General features: G+C 49.3%; 2 protein-coding genes across 4 annotated transcripts; both read right to left on the bottom strand.

Moving 5' to 3' along the window:
* Nucleotides 1-493: 493 nt before the first annotated feature.
* Nucleotides 494-12,670, bottom strand: xrcc4 (X-ray repair complementing defective repair in Chinese hamster cells 4). Of its 3 annotated transcripts, XR_008833939.1 has the most exons (10): nucleotides 12,596-12,670; nucleotides 10,661-10,804; nucleotides 10,309-10,493; nucleotides 8,786-8,952; nucleotides 8,508-8,639; nucleotides 7,890-8,005; nucleotides 6,276-6,411; nucleotides 6,182-6,214; nucleotides 5,832-6,094; nucleotides 1,940-2,027 (listed from the first exon to the last, which is right to left on the bottom strand). XR_008833939.1 is itself a non-coding variant. In XM_056432983.1 (8 exons), the coding sequence occupies exons 2-8, from the start codon at nucleotides 10,800-10,802 to the stop codon at nucleotides 1,943-1,945; spliced, it is 963 nt and encodes a 320-aa protein (XP_056288958.1). In that variant the 5' UTR covers nucleotides 10,803-10,804; nucleotides 12,596-12,670; the 3' UTR covers nucleotides 494-1,942. The 3 variants fall into 3 exon arrangements, 1 of the variants encoding a protein (XP_056288958.1); XR_008833940.1 differs by lacking the exon at nucleotides 6,182-6,214; XM_056432983.1 differs by lacking the exons at nucleotides 5,832-6,094; nucleotides 6,182-6,214 and having other exon boundaries at nucleotides 494-2,027.
* Nucleotides 12,671-14,924: 2,254 nt separating this feature from the next.
* On the bottom strand, nucleotides 14,925-16,954 carry zcchc9 (zinc finger, CCHC domain containing 9). The gene is made up of 6 exons (XM_056432991.1): nucleotides 16,848-16,954; nucleotides 16,018-16,410; nucleotides 15,783-15,933; nucleotides 15,625-15,717; nucleotides 15,481-15,549; nucleotides 14,925-15,254 (listed from the first exon to the last, which is right to left on the bottom strand). Exons 2-6 carry the CDS (start codon nucleotides 16,402-16,404, stop codon nucleotides 15,142-15,144), a joined length of 813 nt encoding a protein of 270 aa, XP_056288966.1. The 5' UTR covers nucleotides 16,405-16,410; nucleotides 16,848-16,954; the 3' UTR covers nucleotides 14,925-15,141.
* Between the last annotated feature and the right edge of the window lie 16 nt (nucleotides 16,955-16,970).

Raw genomic sequence — 16,970 nt, 5'->3', positions numbered from 1 at the left:
CGGTCTTCTGGTTCAGGTCCTGTTGGACCAGGTCCTGTTGGTCCGGGTCCTGGTGGTCCGGGTCCTGGTGATCCGGGTCCTGGTGATCCAGGTTCTGGTGGTCCAGGTTCTGGTGGTCCAGGTCCTGGTGATCCGGGTCCTGGTGGTCCAGGTCCTGGTGGTCCCCCGTGGATTTACTTTCCGTGTCCAACACAGATTTTGATCCTCGTCGACTTTCCATCGTTAATATTTAACGAGCGATACGTGAAAACCCCGTTGAGCCCACGTGACGTCAGGAGCGGCCCGGTACTAGATCCAGAACCGGACCGGTCCAGTAGCGTCTGAGTCCTGAGCAAGAAGCCCCTCCACGGGGTCACCGTGCTCCGTAGGTCCCGTAAACAAGGACCACGACTCTGGGAACACGGGATCCTCATCATGGAGAACCCGTGAAGCGGTTCTGACCCGTTGGTTCTGACCCGGCGGTTCACGACAAAATACACAAACAATCGGAGAATTTAAGGTTCAACAGTTTATTGGTTCAAATATCAACAACAAGTTCGTAAAAATCACAATTAAATACAAAAACTACTTTTTTAAAAATACATTCTGATTCAGACGAGAACTGAACCAGAACCAGGAGGAAGAGTCCTTCAGGTGGTCCTAGTCCTCCTGAAGGATCTACGAGTCCTTCATGTGGTCCTAGTCCTCCTGAAGGATCTACGAGTCCTTCAGGTGGTCCTAGTCCTCCTGAAGGATCTACGAGTCCTTCAGGTGGTCCTACTCCTCCTGAAGGATCTATGAGTCCTTCAGGTGGTCCTGGTCCTGCTGAAGGGTCTATAAGTCCTTCAGGTGGTCCTGGTCCTGCTGAAGGGCCTATAAGTCCTTCAGGTGGTCCTGCTGAAGGATATATGAGTCCTTCAGGTGGTCCTAGTCCTCCTGAAGGATATATGAGTCCTTCAGGTGGTCCTAGTCCTCCTGAAGGATATATGAGTCCTTCAGGTGGTCCTGGTCCTGCTGAAGGATCTACGAGTCCTCCAGGTGGTTCCAGCCCTCTTCTGGGGTTCCTTTAGGTAGTCCTAGCGTTTCTTTGAGACCTTTAGGTGGTTCTAGCGACCCCTTTGGTGTTTGAGGGTTCCTTCAGGTGATTCAATTAGTCCTTTCAGAGGTACTCAGGTTTCTATGGGTGGTTCTTGCCATGATTTCGGATGTCCTAGTACTGGTTCTAGATGTCTTTGTAGTGGTTCTAGGTGTCCTAGTAGTGGTTCTAGGTGTCCTAGTACTGGTTCTAGTTGGCCGAACTGGAAGGTTCTCGGGTTCTTCAAGGTGTTTCACAGAGGTCGGGTGGGGAGTGGAAGGTTCCACGTGATTCTTTGAGGTCCTACGGTTCCATAAGGACTAGGGATCCATGAAGATGGTCTAGGGTTGACTCAAGTGGTCTAGTGATCCTTTAGGAGGTCTGGGGTTCATTTGATGGTTCAAGGGGTCACTAAGGGTCAAGAGATGATTTAGGTGGTAGGGATCCACGAAGAGGTTCTAGGGTTCAAGTAGTCTAGTGGCCCTCTAGGAGGTGCTGGGGTTGATTCCGGTGTTTCTAGGGATGTGGGATCCTCAGAACGTTCTAGTGAACCTTTAGGAGGTTCTAGGGTTCAAGTAGTCTAGTGGCCCTTTAGGAGGTTCTAGGGTTGATCTTGGTGGTTGCAGAGATACTTGAGGACCTCCAGGTGGTTCTCCGGATGTTCAGGATCCTTGAGGTGGTTTCACACCTTCATCTAGACTCGAGGTGTTTGTTGGTAGGACTTGTTTCACTGAAGCAGGTCGAGAGTCAGAGCTGGTTCCTTTATTCCTCTCCCATCTGTCTCTAGGTCCAGAACCAGGACCTCCAGGACCTCCTAACATGGTTGTCCTTCTCCTTCATAAGTCCCTCTAGACCAGGACCAGGAGAACCTGAGCTCCCTGGAGCCACTCAGAAGTCATCAAACAGGTCTTCTGCTGCGTCAGGTGAGCGCTGAGGGGGGGTCTGCTTCCTGGGTCCTTTAGGGGGGGCGGCCCTGTGCAACACACACACAGGTCAGGGGTTAATGAGGCTGGTTTACAGGAGTTCTCCTGTTGAGACGGGAAGTGTATCATGTGGCCCATAAGGATCCCGACCAGAAACACATGGGCAACTCTTATACCCGTGTGTGTGTGTGTGTGTGTGTGTGTGTGTGTGTGTGTGTGTGTGTGTGTGTGTGTGTGTGTGTGTGTGTGTGAGAGAGTGAGTGTGAGAGTGAGAGTGTGTGTGTGTGTGTGTGTGTGTGTGAGTGTGTGTGTGTGAGTGTGAGTGTGTGTGTGTGTGTGTATAAGCTTCCTGAGCTTGTATGGAACAACTTGGGATGTTTAGGAGTCAGGAAACAAGAATATAGGAGAAGGATGAAGGAAGCATCACGGTGGGAAGCAAAGAGGAGAAGACAGGACCAGAACCAGCCCGCTGGTCTACAGGTCTACAGGTCAACTGGTCTACAGGTCAACTGGTCTACAGGTCAACTGGTCTACAGGTCAACTGGTCTACAGGTCTACAGGTCAACTGGTCTACAGGTCAACTGGTCTATAGGTCTACAGGTCAACTGGTCTACAGGTCTACTGATCTACAGGTCAACTGGTCTACAGGTCTACAGGTCAACTGGTCTACAGGTCTACAGGTCAACTGGTCTACAGGTCAACTGGTCAACTGGTCTACAGGTCAACTGGTCTATAGGTCTACAGGTCAACTGGTCTACAGGTCTACAGGTCAACTGGTCTACAGGTCAACTGATCTACAGGTCAACTGATCTACAGGTCAACTGGTCTACAGGTCAACTGGTCTACAGGTCAACTGGTCTACAGGTCAACTGGTCAACTGGTCTACAGGTCTACAGGTCAACTGGTCTACAGGTCAACTGGTCTACAGGTCTATAGGTCAACTGGTCTACAGGTCAACAGGTCTATAGGTCAACTGGTCTACAGGTCAACAGGTCTATAGGTCAACTGGTCTACCGGTCTACAGGTCAACTGGTCTAGGTCAACTGGTCTACCGGTCTATAGGTCAACTGGTCTACAGGTCAACAGGTCAACTGGTCTACAGGTCAACTGATCTACAGGTCTATAGGTCAACTGGTCTACAGGTCTATAGGTCAACTGGTCTACAGGTCAACAGGTCAACTGATCTACAGGTCAACTGATCTACAGGTCAACAGGTCAACTGGTCTACAGGTCAACTGATCTACAGGTCAACTGATCTACAGGTCAACAGGTCAACTGGTCTACAGGTCTATAGATCAACTGGTCAACTGATCTACAGGTCTATAGGTCTACAGGTCAACTGGTCTACAGGTCTATAGGTCAACTGGTCAACAGGTCAACTGGTCTACAGGTCTATAGGTCAACTGGTCTACAGGTCTATAGATCAACTGGTCAACTGGTCTACAGGTCTATAGGTCAACTGGTCTACAGGTCAACTGGTCTACAGGTCAACTGGTCTATAGATCAACTGGTCTACAGGTCAACTGGTCAACTGGTCTACAGGTCAACTGGTCTATAGGTCAACTGGTCAACTGGTCTACAGGTCAACTGGTCTACAGGTCTATAGATCAACTGGTCAACAGGTCTACAGGTCTACACCCTCGAGGCTGCCATCAAGAACTCAAAGGAACCAAAAGTTTGACATCCTGTGAAGTTCTGAAATCTTCTCGTCATTCTAGAGGTTCATATCTCTTTAAGAGGTCTGAGGGATCCACAAGGGGTTCTGGAGATCCATTAGGAGGCTCTCGGGTTGGTTTAGGTGGTTCTAGCAATTATGTAGAATGTTCTGGGGATCCTTTAGACATCAAAACCACTTCAACACATGAAGCAGAGACTTCTATACAACCGGAGAAGTCGCCCCCTGGTGGTCAGGAGAGAGAATGCAGCTTTAACACATGAAGCAGAGACTTCTATACAACCGGAGAAGTCGCCCCCTGGTGGTCAGGAGAGAGAATGCAGCTTTAACACATGAAGCATAGACTTCTATACAACCAGAGGAGTCGGAGAGAGAACAAAAGTCAATATGACGCCCCCGCCCCCCCCCCCCCCCCCGACTGACAAACCTAATTCCCAGTCGACCCTGAAGACCGCCAACTATCCGGAGGAGCAACTCCAACTCGAGTCCCAAGTTGCGTTCAGGGACCGGAGGACACGACTGCGCTGTAACGAGGCTCAGCTGGGTGGAAACGAGGCCCTGAGCCTCCAAACCGTTTCCAACTGCACGACGAGCTGGGACCGGTTAGGAGGAACAAGAGGCCCGTTCAGGGGGGGGGGGGGGGCGGACCCACAGAGCCGGTCCCCATGGACGCCAATTATGAGCTCAAGTAACTGAACAAGCTCAGTGGACCAAACAGAAGGGACTGGTTCTGCTGGACCGTGGTGGTTCTGCTGGACTGTGGTGGTTCTGCTGGACAGTTGTGGTTCTGATGGACCGTGGTGGTTCTGCTGGACCCTGGTGGTTCTGTTTGACCGTGGTGGTTCTGCTGGACAGTCGTGGTTCTGTTTGACCGTGGTGGTTCTGATGGACCGTGGTGGTTCTGATGGACAGTGGTGGTTCTGATGGACCGTGGTGGTTCTGATGGGCTTCTGAGAGTTCTCCTTCAACCAGAAGCACCTCTCTGTCTCCATGTCGCTCAGCTAGTGAACCGTCGCCATGGCGACCTCGTGATGCGGCTCGGGTCGTCTTCCTCTTTCATCTCTGAGTTTTAACTCATTCAGAGTTTCACGGAGGAAACAATGAATGAGTTAAAATACACAACCGGGGGGGGGGGGGGGGCTGACAGCCATCTGCATGTGGCACAGCTTACAGTCACTGGCACTCACTGAGCTTGGACTCGGTTCACCCCCCTCAGCCCCCCCCCCCGGTTCACCCCCCCCTGGTTCACCCCCCTCAGCCCCCCCCCCCGGTTCACCCCCCCCTGGTTAGAAACAAAGTCAGATTGAGATGCGTCTTTGTCTTCCTAAAGACATCCAAAAAACGAATCAGGCAGAAGAGACACAGAGGCACTGTGAAGCTCTAGGAGGGAGGAGGCGAAGGAGAGAGTCAAAGCTTTAGGATGTAGGAGACGAAGGAGAGAGTCAACTCTTTAGGAGGGAGGAAACGAAGGAGAGAGTGGAACCTTTAGGAGAGCGGAGACGAAGGAGAGGGTCAAAGCTTTAGGAGGGAGGAAACGAAGGAGTCGACTCTTTCTGAGGGAGGAGGCGAAGGAGAGAGTCAAAGCTTTAGGAGGTAGGAGACGAAGGAGAGAGTCAACTCTTTAGGAGGGAGGAAACGAAGGAGAGAGTGGAACCTTTAGGAGAGCGGAGGCGAAGGAGAGGTCAAAGCTTTAGGGAGGAGGAAACGAAGGAGTCGACTCTTTCTGAGGGAGGAGGCGAAGGAGAGTCAAAGCTTTAGGAGGTAGGAGACGAAGGAGAGAGTCAACTCTTTAGGAGGGAGGAAACGAAGGAGAGAGTGGAACCTTTAGGAGAGAGGAGACGAAGGAGAGGGTCAAAGCTTTAGGAGGGAGGAAACGAAGGAGAGTCGACTCTTTCTGAGGGAGGAGGCGAAGGAGAGAGTCAAAGCTTTAGGAGGGAGGAGACGAAGGAGAGAGTCAAAGCTGTAGGAGGGAGGAGGCGAAGGAGAGAGTCAAAGCTGTAGGAGGGAGGAGGCGAAGGAGAGAGTCAAAGCATTAGGAGGGAGGAAACGAAGGAGAGAGTGGAACCTTTAGGAGGGAGGAAACGAAGGAGAGAGTCAAAGCTTTAGGAGGGAGGAAACCAAGGAGAGTCAAAGCTTTAGGAGGGAGGAAACGAAGGAGAGAGTCTTCTTGTCCTAAGACCTTAGAACGATGCCAACGCTCTGGGCGTCTTCAGGGTGAAACCTCGTTTCGTGACCCGCCGCTGCCTCCTGGTGGTTTCCACTCATTAGTGGAGCTGAGGGTCCCCATAAAAGGTCTGCTCGTCCCCCAACTGGTCCGCCTGGAGCCTCCGGGTGGAGGCGGTGGAGGAGGCGGGTGGAGGTGGGGGAGGCGGTGGTGGTGGTGGTGGTGGTGGTGGAGGCGGTGCTGGTGGAGGCGGGTGGAGGTGGGGGCGGTGGAGGCAGCTAAATGACATGTAGTGTATTATACGTCTCTGGTGTCGACCTGTCAATCACCCTGTAGCCCCGCCCCCCCAGAACCAACCAACCCACTTCCACCTCGTTGGATTGGTCCCCATCGAGGTTCTGGACACAAAGAACCAGATGTAAACAATAAAGTGCATTAAAATAGATTTTAGAGACGCACCTCCTCCTCTGGGCGTGCGGAGGCTCCGCCCCTTTGACCGGGGGGGCCTCGAGGTGACGGACGCGGCGCTTGCGACTCGGGGCCACGTCCGTGAGGTCCTTCAGGCTGTCGTCCAATGGGCTCGCAGCAGAGCGTCCTGAGGACACATGGGATGTGTTGAGCGTCCCGGGCGTTGACGTTCTTTCAGGATCAACATGTTTACATGTAAACAACTCTGAAGTCTAGGAGTCACGCTCCTCTCCTGTTTACAGCTCCGTTGTTTGTTTGTACACAAACCAAAAAGACAAGAAATATTTGACCAATTCCCCCAAAAAGGAGAAACATGGTTCGTTCCAGATGCGTTGACACAAACACAGAAAGACATGAGAGAAGGAGAGAACACCATGTGCCCACGAGGAATCCTAAAGGTTAAAGTTATTTAACTTATTGAGGGGCGTCGCCGCCAGACCAGCTGCACATCTTTAGAAACCATGGCAACAGACCAAAAGGAGGTCCCTTGCTGGATATTTATTCCTGTGCAGAGACTCCATCAAGTCATTTTCACGGAGGAGGACCTCTTCTCCTTCTACTGGTCCACATCGTGGCTCCGCCCCCTTTTCCTCCGTCCTCTAAGAGGCTCGAATCCTAAAATCTCAGCCTGGAAACATTCCTGAAAGCGTCCTGTGACATAAGCAGCAGCTGAAGCTCCTCCTCCTCCACCTCCACCTCCTCCTCCCCTCCTCCACCTCTACCTCCTCCTCTTCTCCTCTACCTCCTCCTCCTCTCCTCCTCCTCTACCTCCACCCCCTCCTCTCCTCCTCTACCTCCTCCTTTACCTCCTCCCCCCCATCTCCTCTCCTCCTCCTCCACCTCCTCCCCTCCTCCTCCTCTAACCCTTAACTGGAGCAGAACTAAACACACACACATTCTATGACGCAACGCGCCTCCTCCTGAGGCCCGGGAGGCGCTCGGCTCCTCGGTGACGTCATGGCTCCGCCTCTGTGTGCTCTTGGTTCCCATGACGACGTGGTAACCGTAGTAATATTGAGGTGTAATGAATGAACCCGAAGCGGCTTCAGGGCGTCACGCTGCATCTCTCTGGAGAATGAACCTCTTTAATACTTCACACTAGTCTCTAAATCCACGATGACGTCACCTGACCGTCAGCGATGATGTCATCGTTCACTCAGCGATGATGTCATCATTCACTCAGCGAGCAGAGCGTAATGTTTGACACTAAATGATGCTTGTGGAAACATTTTAAATGAGACGGCAAGAAAAAAAGTTTCTAAGCTTCGATTTTGTTGATTCTTCTGACGGAAGAGTCACACGATGCATTCAGGGACCGTCGGGAAGATCAAAACTCTGTCCGTGATGTTGTTGTTTTGTTGATTGTTTCAAGAAAACAAACTTGTTTTGGGCTCAGAGTGAACCAGGAAATACACAAAGAAACAGTCACTCATGTCAGGCCTGGTGTTTGGCCACGCCCCCTTCAGTGATGTCACTGCAGGTGTTTTTTATTTAGATATTACTAGTAGAAACAACCACGATTATATATATAAATAAATAAATATATAGAAATAAATAAATATATATGCTGATGTCATATATATATATATATATGAGGAGACCTACCTGGAGTCGGTGCAGTGGAGGCCGGAGTCGCCTCCTCTGGCTCTTCATCAGTGCTCCCTCCATAGTCCTCCTCCTCTTGCTCCTCCTCCTCCTCCCTGTGTTTCGGGCCTTCAGAGCTACAACAGATGGATTCCCTCTCGATGAGCAGCATGAGGACTCGGGTCACGTGACCTTCAGAGGACCTGAGTCAACGCAGCTCTTGAGCAATTTGTTGAGCAACTTTAAATGTGTGGAGTCGTGCCGCTGACTCATCGGTCCTGAAGACCATGAAGTTAAGGGAAGTGGAAGCGTCGGTCAAAAGATGAAACACGAGTACAGTGGAGGTGTGAAATTCTCCTGAGTCACATCAGTGACGGCAGTCAATCAGTTAAACTAACTAGTCAGTGAGTTAAACTAGTCAGTTAGCAAATTGTTGAAATGAAATAAAAGCAGTTAAAGTGTTGAAGAGAAAGACATGAAAGCAGTTGAAGTGTTAAAGACAATAATAAAAGCAGTTGAAGTGTTGAATATAAATATATTAAAGCAGTTGAAGTGAAAGACATGAAAGCAGTTGAAGGTCGGTTGACGTTTCAGAACCCAGGAGGAGGTTCTCCGGCGGTTCTAGCGGGCCGTGGGTACCTGGTGTCCTGCAGGCGCGTCAGCGTCTCCTGGAGGCTCCGGATCTTGGCCTTCTTCTCATTCAGAACCAGAACAAACCGAGAGTACAGCTCCGCCTCCAGAACCTCTTTACCCCCAGCATACCGCTTCAGCCTGGTGGAGGTGGAGGCACGGACACACACACACACACACAGAGTGTGTGTTTACCGGGTCTGGTGGTTCTGTGTTTACAGGTTCTGGTGGTTCTGTGTTATTTGTTCTGGTGGTTCTGTGTTATTTGTTCTGGTGGTTCTGTTTACTCTGCCGTGATGCGTTGCTGTTCTCCTCTCAGTCTTCGGTTCTCCTCCTCCAGGTTCTGGTTGTGGTTCTCCAGCGAGTTCCCCCTCTGCAGACTGTGGATCAGTAACTCTCTCACCGCCTCCGCCGGCTCGGGGACGAGCTCCAGCCGAGCAGAACCCAACCGGAACTGGAGGAGGAAGAGGAGGAGGATTAAAAACAGCAGCTCACTGTGAAGTCTACAGTAATAAGTCTGGTACCGTCACAACGAGTCTCACCCCCCCCCCCCCCCCTCTCTTCATAATGTCTCTCTCTCTCTTCCAGGTTATTTACTGCTGTGTGTTCTCCAGATATTACTTCACCACTTCTTAGAAACATTGAGTCAATAACCTGGAACACCCTCGTGAGGGACACACACACACACACACACACACATCTTCACACTTCTGTAAATTCTTCTTTAGGCCCAGAAGCTTTGACTCATTTCCTCTTCACAGACTTCACGTTTCCATTGGCTCATAGCCGTTGCCCTGGCAACAAGGTTGTGTTGCTGCTGAAGTGTTACCACATTATCAAAATAGTTGATGATGTTACCCAACAGCTTGTTCTACCAGACCAGAGATCTTCCTCTCACTACGGGGTCCCTCAAGGCTCCGTCCTGGGTCCCCTCCTCTTCCTCTCACTACAGGGTCCCTCAAGGCTCCGTCCTGGGTCCCCTCCTCTTCCTCTCACTACGGGGTTCCTCAAGGCTCCGTCCTGGGTCCCCTCCTCTTCCTCTCACTACGGGGTCCCTCAAGGCTCCGTCCTGGGTCCCCTCCTCTTCCTCTCACTACAGGGTCCCTCAAGGCTCCGTCCTGGGTCCCCTCCTCTTCCTCTCACTACGGGGTTCCTCAAGGCTCCGTCCTGGGTCCCCTCCTCTTCCTCTCACTACGGGGTTCCTCAAGGCTCTGTCCTGGGTCCCCTCCTCTTCCTCTCACTACGGGGTTCCTCAAGGCTCCGTCCTGGGTCCCCTCCTCTTCCTCTCACTACGGGGTTCCTCAAGGCTCCGTCCTGGGTCCCCTCCTCTTCCTCTCATGACGGGGTTCCTCAAGGCTCCGTCCTGGGTCCCCTCCTCTTCCTCTCACGACGGGGTTCCTCAAGGCTCCGTCCTGGGTCCCCTCCTCTTCCTCTCACGACGGGGTTCCTCAAGGCTCTGTCCTGGGTCCCCTCCTCTTCCTCTCACTACGGGGTCCCTCAAGGCTCTGTCCTGGGTCCCCTCCTCTTCCTCTCACTACGGGGTTCCTCAAGGCTCTGTCCTGGGTCCCCTCCTCTTCCTCTCACTACGGGGTTCCTCAAGGCTCTGTCCTGGGTCCCCTCCTCTTCCTCTCACTACGGGGTTCCTCAAGGCTCTGTCCTGGGTCCCCTCCTCTTCCTCTCACTACGGGGTCCCTCAAGGCTCCGTCCTGTGGCCCCTCCTCTTCCTCTCACTACGGGGTCCCTCAAGGCTCCGTCCTGTGGCCCCTCCTCTTCCTCTCACTACGCCTGTGTGTGTGTGTGCACCACTCACCGAGATGTCCTTCTGGACCTTCTCGTACGCCAGCGTGACGGTGGCGTGGCGGCCGGGTGGAGGCGGAGTCAGGGTGAAGCTGAAGGAGCTCTCGGCCTCCGTCAGCGCCTGATGGAGGTCCAGGACGTAGCGCTCCATCTGCATCTCCAGCTCCTCCGCCTCCTCCCTTACCTTCGCCTCACTCACTGGGGAGAGAGAGAGAGAGTGAGAGACTGAGTGAGAGTGAGAGAAAAAGGTTTACATGTGAGAAGTGTGTGTGTGTGTGTGTGTGTGTGTGTGTGTCTGTGTGTGTGGTCCAACAGGTGAGCATAAATCAGGAGATACCATGTGACCTGTGAGGTCATGAGGTTACCGTCTCCTCTCCAGGCGTTCTGCCCGTCAGTCAGCAGCAGCTGGAAGCCTGAGGCTAAGCCCCGCCCACTCCAGTCCACCCGCAGGAAGTAGGAGGAGTCAGGCTGCGAAGAGACTCGGACGCCACGCACAGACACGCCCATTCCTGCAGACGACGAACAGAGTATATACATATATATATATATATACATACACACATACTGATGTACTAATACACAGCCTCTCGTTAGGAGTACAGTACTACTACCGTCACAGTAAAGGTACTAGTACTTCGTGTAGTAAAGGTACTAATACTTTGTGTAATAAAGGTACTAATACTTAGTGTAGTAAAGGTACTGTACGTCGTGTAGTAAAGGTACTAGTTAGGGATGCACCGATCTGATCGGCGCCGATCCATATCGGCCGATATTGCCATTATCGGTTTTGATCGGCGTTCTCAAAACGGTTTTGCAAAGTTAGCGGAAAGAACCACGTGAAACAACATCCGTTTTTCAAAATAAGATGTCAACAAATCATACACTACTCGCATATAAAAGTAAACAATGAACTGATTTTGTATCTTTATAGATCGTTTCTGAGATTTAGCTTAAATTATGCTAACATTAATACATTTTTACTGTACCAAGGAAGAGTTTATAAAAATAAGTCAGACTTTTGTATGTTAAGAAAAGTCCTGTAAATAGATTTCCCCAAGAGTTCCAGGAAATGAATAATGCAGATGTGTTCCATACATATCTGAAATCCTCTACAACAGCAATCAAACAATATTAATGTATCAATTACGACATTTTTCAAAGTAAAAGTCCTAAATGTTTAAAGAAATCTGTAATTTCTTTAATGTTTGAGGTGCTTTATATATGTATTTCCTCATAGTCCTCATAGCAATAATGCTACACAATAAATAGAATGCTTCAATTGACACCGTGATCGGTGATCGGTATTATCGGATCGGCAGATACTGATTTCAGTGATCGGTGATCGGCACCAAAAAACCTGATCGGTGCATCTCTAGTACTAGTACTTAGTGTAGTAAAGGTGCTATACTTAGTGTAGTAAAGGTACTAGTACTTTGTGTAGTAAAGGTACTAATACTTAGTGTCGTAAAGGTACTTGTACTTCGTGTAGTAAAGGTACTAGTACTTCGTGTAGTAAAAGGTACTAATACTTTGTGTAGTAAAGGTACTAATACTTAGTGTCGTAAAGGTACTATACTTAGTGTAGTAAAGGTACTTGTACTTCGTGTAGTAAAGGTACTAGTACTTCGTGTAGTAAAAGGTACTAGTACTTCGTGTAGTAAAAGGTACTAATACTTTGTGTAGTAAAGGTACTAATACTTAGTGTCGTAAAGGTACTTGTACTTCGTGTAGTAAAGGTACTAGTACTTCGTGTAGTAAAAGGTACTAGTACTTTAGTGTAGTAAAAGGTACTAATACTTAGTGTCGTAAAGGTACTTGTACTTCGTGTAGTAAAGGTACTAGTACTTCGTGTAGTAAAAGGTACTAGTACTTCGTGTAGTAAAAGGTACTAGTACTTTGTGTAGTAAAAGTACTAATACTTAGTGTAGTAAAGGTACTATACTTAGTGTAGTAAAGGTACTAGTACTTCGTGTAGTAAAAGGTACTAATACTTTGTGTAGTAAAGGTACTAATACTTAGTGTCGTAAAGGTACTTGTACTTCGTGTAGTAAAGGTACTAGTACTTCGTGTAGTAAAAGGTACTAGTACTTCGTGTAGTAAAAGGTACTAGTACTTCGTGTAGTAAAAGATACTAGTACTTTAGTGTAGTACTTCCTCTCCTCCAGTCAGACAGAATGTAAACAAAGAGGCGGAAGCTGCGACCCGTTTGAGGAGAAGCGAAGAAGAACAAGAACACGAACAGCACCGTCCTCCAACAACTCCAGCAACAACAACAACAACAACATGATGTTGTTTCTCACCTGAAGCTTCTCCTGCTGGCGGTTTGTTTTCAGGAGTGAATCTTTAGTATTATCAACTCACTTCCTGGACGCGGCTCTACGTCATCATCACGCGACAGAGCCGGTTTAATAGGAGCCGGTTCAGTGACTGTAGAGACTGAGTAGTTTCATCTAAAAGAGTTTTAGTTTATTGAAATGAATGTTGCATATAAAATCAAAATCTGCAGGGTAACTATCGTATGTTAATATATATATATTTATTATATATATATATATGTATATTATATATAAGTATATTATATACAGTATATGTGTATATATGTAAATTTATATATACATATATATGTATATATATATTTATATATATACATATATATATGTATATATTTATATATATAAATATATATTGGAGCAGAAGTATGGTCAGAGTCAGTAGGAGTTAAACAGAACCATGCTCGCCTGAGGCCCCGCGTGTCATCTCCAGTAGAGCCACACGGGGCCTTCAGGTTCTCTGTCATTACGCCTCACTTTCATCTGAGAGCTGCTCGGGTCCTTCCGCCTCTTCAGGGACCGTCCGACACGTGAGCACCAACTAGGACACTAACCACTTCCAGCTCCGTCTTCAGGTAACGAGCATTTCCTGTCTGTACACTTGCATTATCTCTCCTGACCACCAGGGGGCTCCTCTGGTTGTATAGAAGTCTCTGCTTCATGTGTTAAAGCTGCATTCTCTCTCCTGACCACCAGGGGGCGACTCCTCTGGTTGTATAGAAGTCTCTGCTTCATGTGTTAAAGCTGCATTCTCTCTCCTGACCACCAGGGGGCGACTCCTCTGGTTGTATAGAAGTCTCTGCTTCATGTGTTAAAGCTGCATTATCTCTCCTGACCACCAGGGAGCGACTCCTCTGGTTGTATAGAAGTCTATGCTTCATGTGTTAAAGCTGCATTCCCTATCCTGACCACCAGGGGGCTCCTCTGGTTGTATAGAAGTCTCTGCTTCATGTGTTTTTTTTGTTTCTAATAAACTAATTTATTTCATTCTTTGACTGCAGCGAGGACCAATCAGGTTCCTATTACATCGCCATGGAAACGTTCATTAGACCCGACAGATCTGGAGTCTAGGGGGGCGACGAGGAGCCTGGACCGGGTCCTCAGGGCCCTGGGGGGTCCTCGGGGTCCCTGGTGGGATTACGGGTATTTACTGTGAAAGATGAGCTGAAGTTTTATTGTTTAGACATTTAAAGTCAGATGTGTTCCATCTGAAGGAAGTTATGGCTCAAAACAAACTTCCTTTGTCTTGTTTTCTGGCTCTTGTTGATAAGTCAAAAATAATTATTATAATAATAATCTTCTTGATGGGCAGAAGATCATTTCAGGAGGTCAGTGGAGGTCGATGTTCAGGAGATGGAGGTCACCTGGACGTTGACCTCTGGACAGGAAGTCCTGCAAGACGGCAACGTGCTAACGCTAGCTATCACCGACCCACTCTTTGGTTCTGCAGGGTTGTGGTGACACGTCGACCTCGTGGTGCCGCCGAGCGAGAAGCCCATAACGGACCAATGAGGTCGGACCGGTTTGACCTCCGGTGGTCACGGTCTCCATGGAGACGACGACCGTAGCCGAGATGGTTCAGTCCGTTTGAGTGTTGCGCAATCCAGAACTCCACCCAGATAACTGGATCCAGGAGACTCAGTGAATGAAGCCTCTGTGCTTTATCACACACACACACACACACACACACACACACACACACACACACACACACACACACACACACACACACACACACACACACACACACACACACACACACACACACACACACGTTGTGCAATCAGCCTGTGAGCTGGCAGCTGTCTGGCTGCAGTTTGCCTCTGAGGGAGACATGGGGGGGGGGGGTGATGATGTCATCTCTCAGGGAACGACACTGCAGAGAAGTTTAGAACAAACATGAAGACTAACGAGATTGAGCATCAAACACAAACGTGTGTTTGTGTGTAGAGGAATATGTTGTTTATTTATTTGAAATGTTTTTGTTTTCACCGGATGAGTCTAAACATCTTTCAGATCTCTAAATAAAAAAACAAGACATTTCTTTAACTTTCTGCTTCCACAGGAACAGATAAACATCTGGACCCTGAACGCACCACGAAGATCCACCTTCCTCCTTCCCCTCTTCCTCATCTCTGAGATGAAGATCCATCCACTTCTCCTGTTTGTTAGTAAACAATCAGCTGAAAAACAGACAACTCTTCTTCATCCCCGTCTGAAGCAGCAGTGCTGCCCCCTGGTGGCCGAGTCGCCTCATTACAGCCGCTTTAAGAAGATTTAATAAACCAGATGCAACACATTAGAAATAAGTCCTTTATTAAATAAAGACTTTAAGAAAATAGATAAAGAAGAGTTTATATAATTTATATGCAGATGATGTCAGAAATGAAGAAGTCATAGTTTTATTTCGATGGTGAAAGAATTAAAACTTTATAAACGTCTTCTGAATCCAGAGGAAGTCCAAACGTAAACATGTGTGTGAAGGACGGCCTCCAGCCGCGTGTTCCAGAGACGAGTCAGAACGTCACCACTTTGGTTGCTTTGGGTTTGGGCTCCTTCACTGGGAGGTGGACGTCCTCGTGGTCGGCGCTCATGTTGTTGGACAGCCAGGGAACCGTCACTGCGTTGGCTGGAGCGAGGAAGAGGAGGAGGAGGAGGATGAGAAGATGGACAAAGACAGACCATCGTTCGATTTAACGGGATAATTCGAGTGACTTTATGAGGCGTTCACTGACGGTGGGACAATCTGCCACTGGAGTCGCCTCGTTGTCCTCGTCAATAGCCTGATCGATGACGTCATCGAAGACTTTGTTCACAACGTAACACACATTGTGATATTGATCGGTTCGACTCACTGGCAGCTTGATGCTCCGGACAATCCTTCTGGAAATGTTCCACGGAGCCACAAACACGGCACGCGCCTCCTGAGGAGAGACAGGGGGGGTGTGTGAGTGTGTGTGTGTGAGTGTGTGTATGTATATGTGTGTGTGTGTGTGTACCTTGGGCGTAGAGTCCTTTGGGATTGTCCGGGCAGCTTCTAGAAAGATGACCAGTCTTACTGCAGATGAAGCATTTAGCATACGGGTATTCACCTGAGACACAGAGGAGCGTTAGAGACCAGCAAGCAGACCCCCCCCCCCCCTCCAGGTGTCCTCACCCAGGGCCGGGTCCACCTTGGCTCGACACTTGTGGATCTCGTGCTCCGTGGAGCCGCAGCGGTAGCAGATGTCTCGGCCCGTCTCCTCGTCAAGCTCCGCCTCCGGACAGTCGGCCAATCCGTGGCCGGGCTTCCTGCAGTTAAAACACAGCTGCAGGGAGGGAAGGAGGCGAGGAGACGAGGTTAAAATGATTCTCCATGCCACCATGTTTTAATAAGCTCCTCCCCCTCTCACCATGTTGCTCTTCTTGTTGTCCTGCCTCTTCACCCGGCGGTCTTCTCGTCTTCGGTCCTTCTTCAGCGCCGTCTCCAGCTCCTCCCGGAGCTCCAGTCCTCCTCCTCCTCCTCGAGGGAGAGGACGTCCGCTCTGCTGCAGGAACTCCAGGAAGCCGTTGACGTCGTCGCTCACGTATTCTTTCTTCGGCCGGTTGGGTTTCTTCACGGCTGATCCTCCGGGCCGGGGCCCTCTCAGGCGGTCCCTCTGGGGGCCGCGGTTAGAGCTGCCTGAAGGAGCTGCTCCTCCTCCTGCTCCTGCTGCTCCTCCTCCTCCCCCCCTCAGATGCGTCCAGGGCGTGGCCTCCGCCGGCCTGTGGACGCTGTTGGCTCTCGCCCAGCGCGTCATGACAACCTCCAGAAGAATTCAACAACTGTTACATGTCAGAGTGTGGCTTCACCGCAGATCACGTGATGAGCTCATGGAATATGAAGCATCGATTAAACTAAACCGGATATAAGAGAGTTCAAAACATTCACCGATCAATCAACACTTTTAATGTAAATGCTTTTCTCACTGAGGTTTTAGTACTTTTACTTCTTTTAAAACGTTATTTTAAGTTTATAACTGTCTGAATTGATTCAGATCAAACTGTCGCTAGTCGGTTGATTTCTGACTTAGTTAACATAAAACATGTTTTGACAAAAATAAGAACTAACTTGTTTTTAGCATGTTCAGCTAGCAGCTAAGCTAACGTCAACACACCGATTTATCTACGTATCTTAGAGAAAAGTCACTTTCAGCTTAAATGAATTTATTTATTAAAACAAAACGGGTAAACTTAAACTTACCGGCAGAACGCGACGTTTAATCAAAGCTCGTTATAAAATACAAACAACGTTACGTGGAGAAGCCCATGAAGTGTTTCTTTTACTTCTTCTTCTTCTACGGTCGTTCCGTTTTCTTCTTCCTTG

Source organism: Pseudoliparis swirei, chromosome 15 (assembly GCF_029220125.1).
Source record: "Pseudoliparis swirei isolate HS2019 ecotype Mariana Trench chromosome 15, NWPU_hadal_v1, whole genome shotgun sequence".
Lineage (NCBI taxonomy): Eukaryota > Metazoa > Chordata > Actinopteri > Perciformes > Liparidae > Pseudoliparis > Pseudoliparis swirei.
This window is presented reverse-complemented; position numbering and strand designations above follow the sequence as displayed.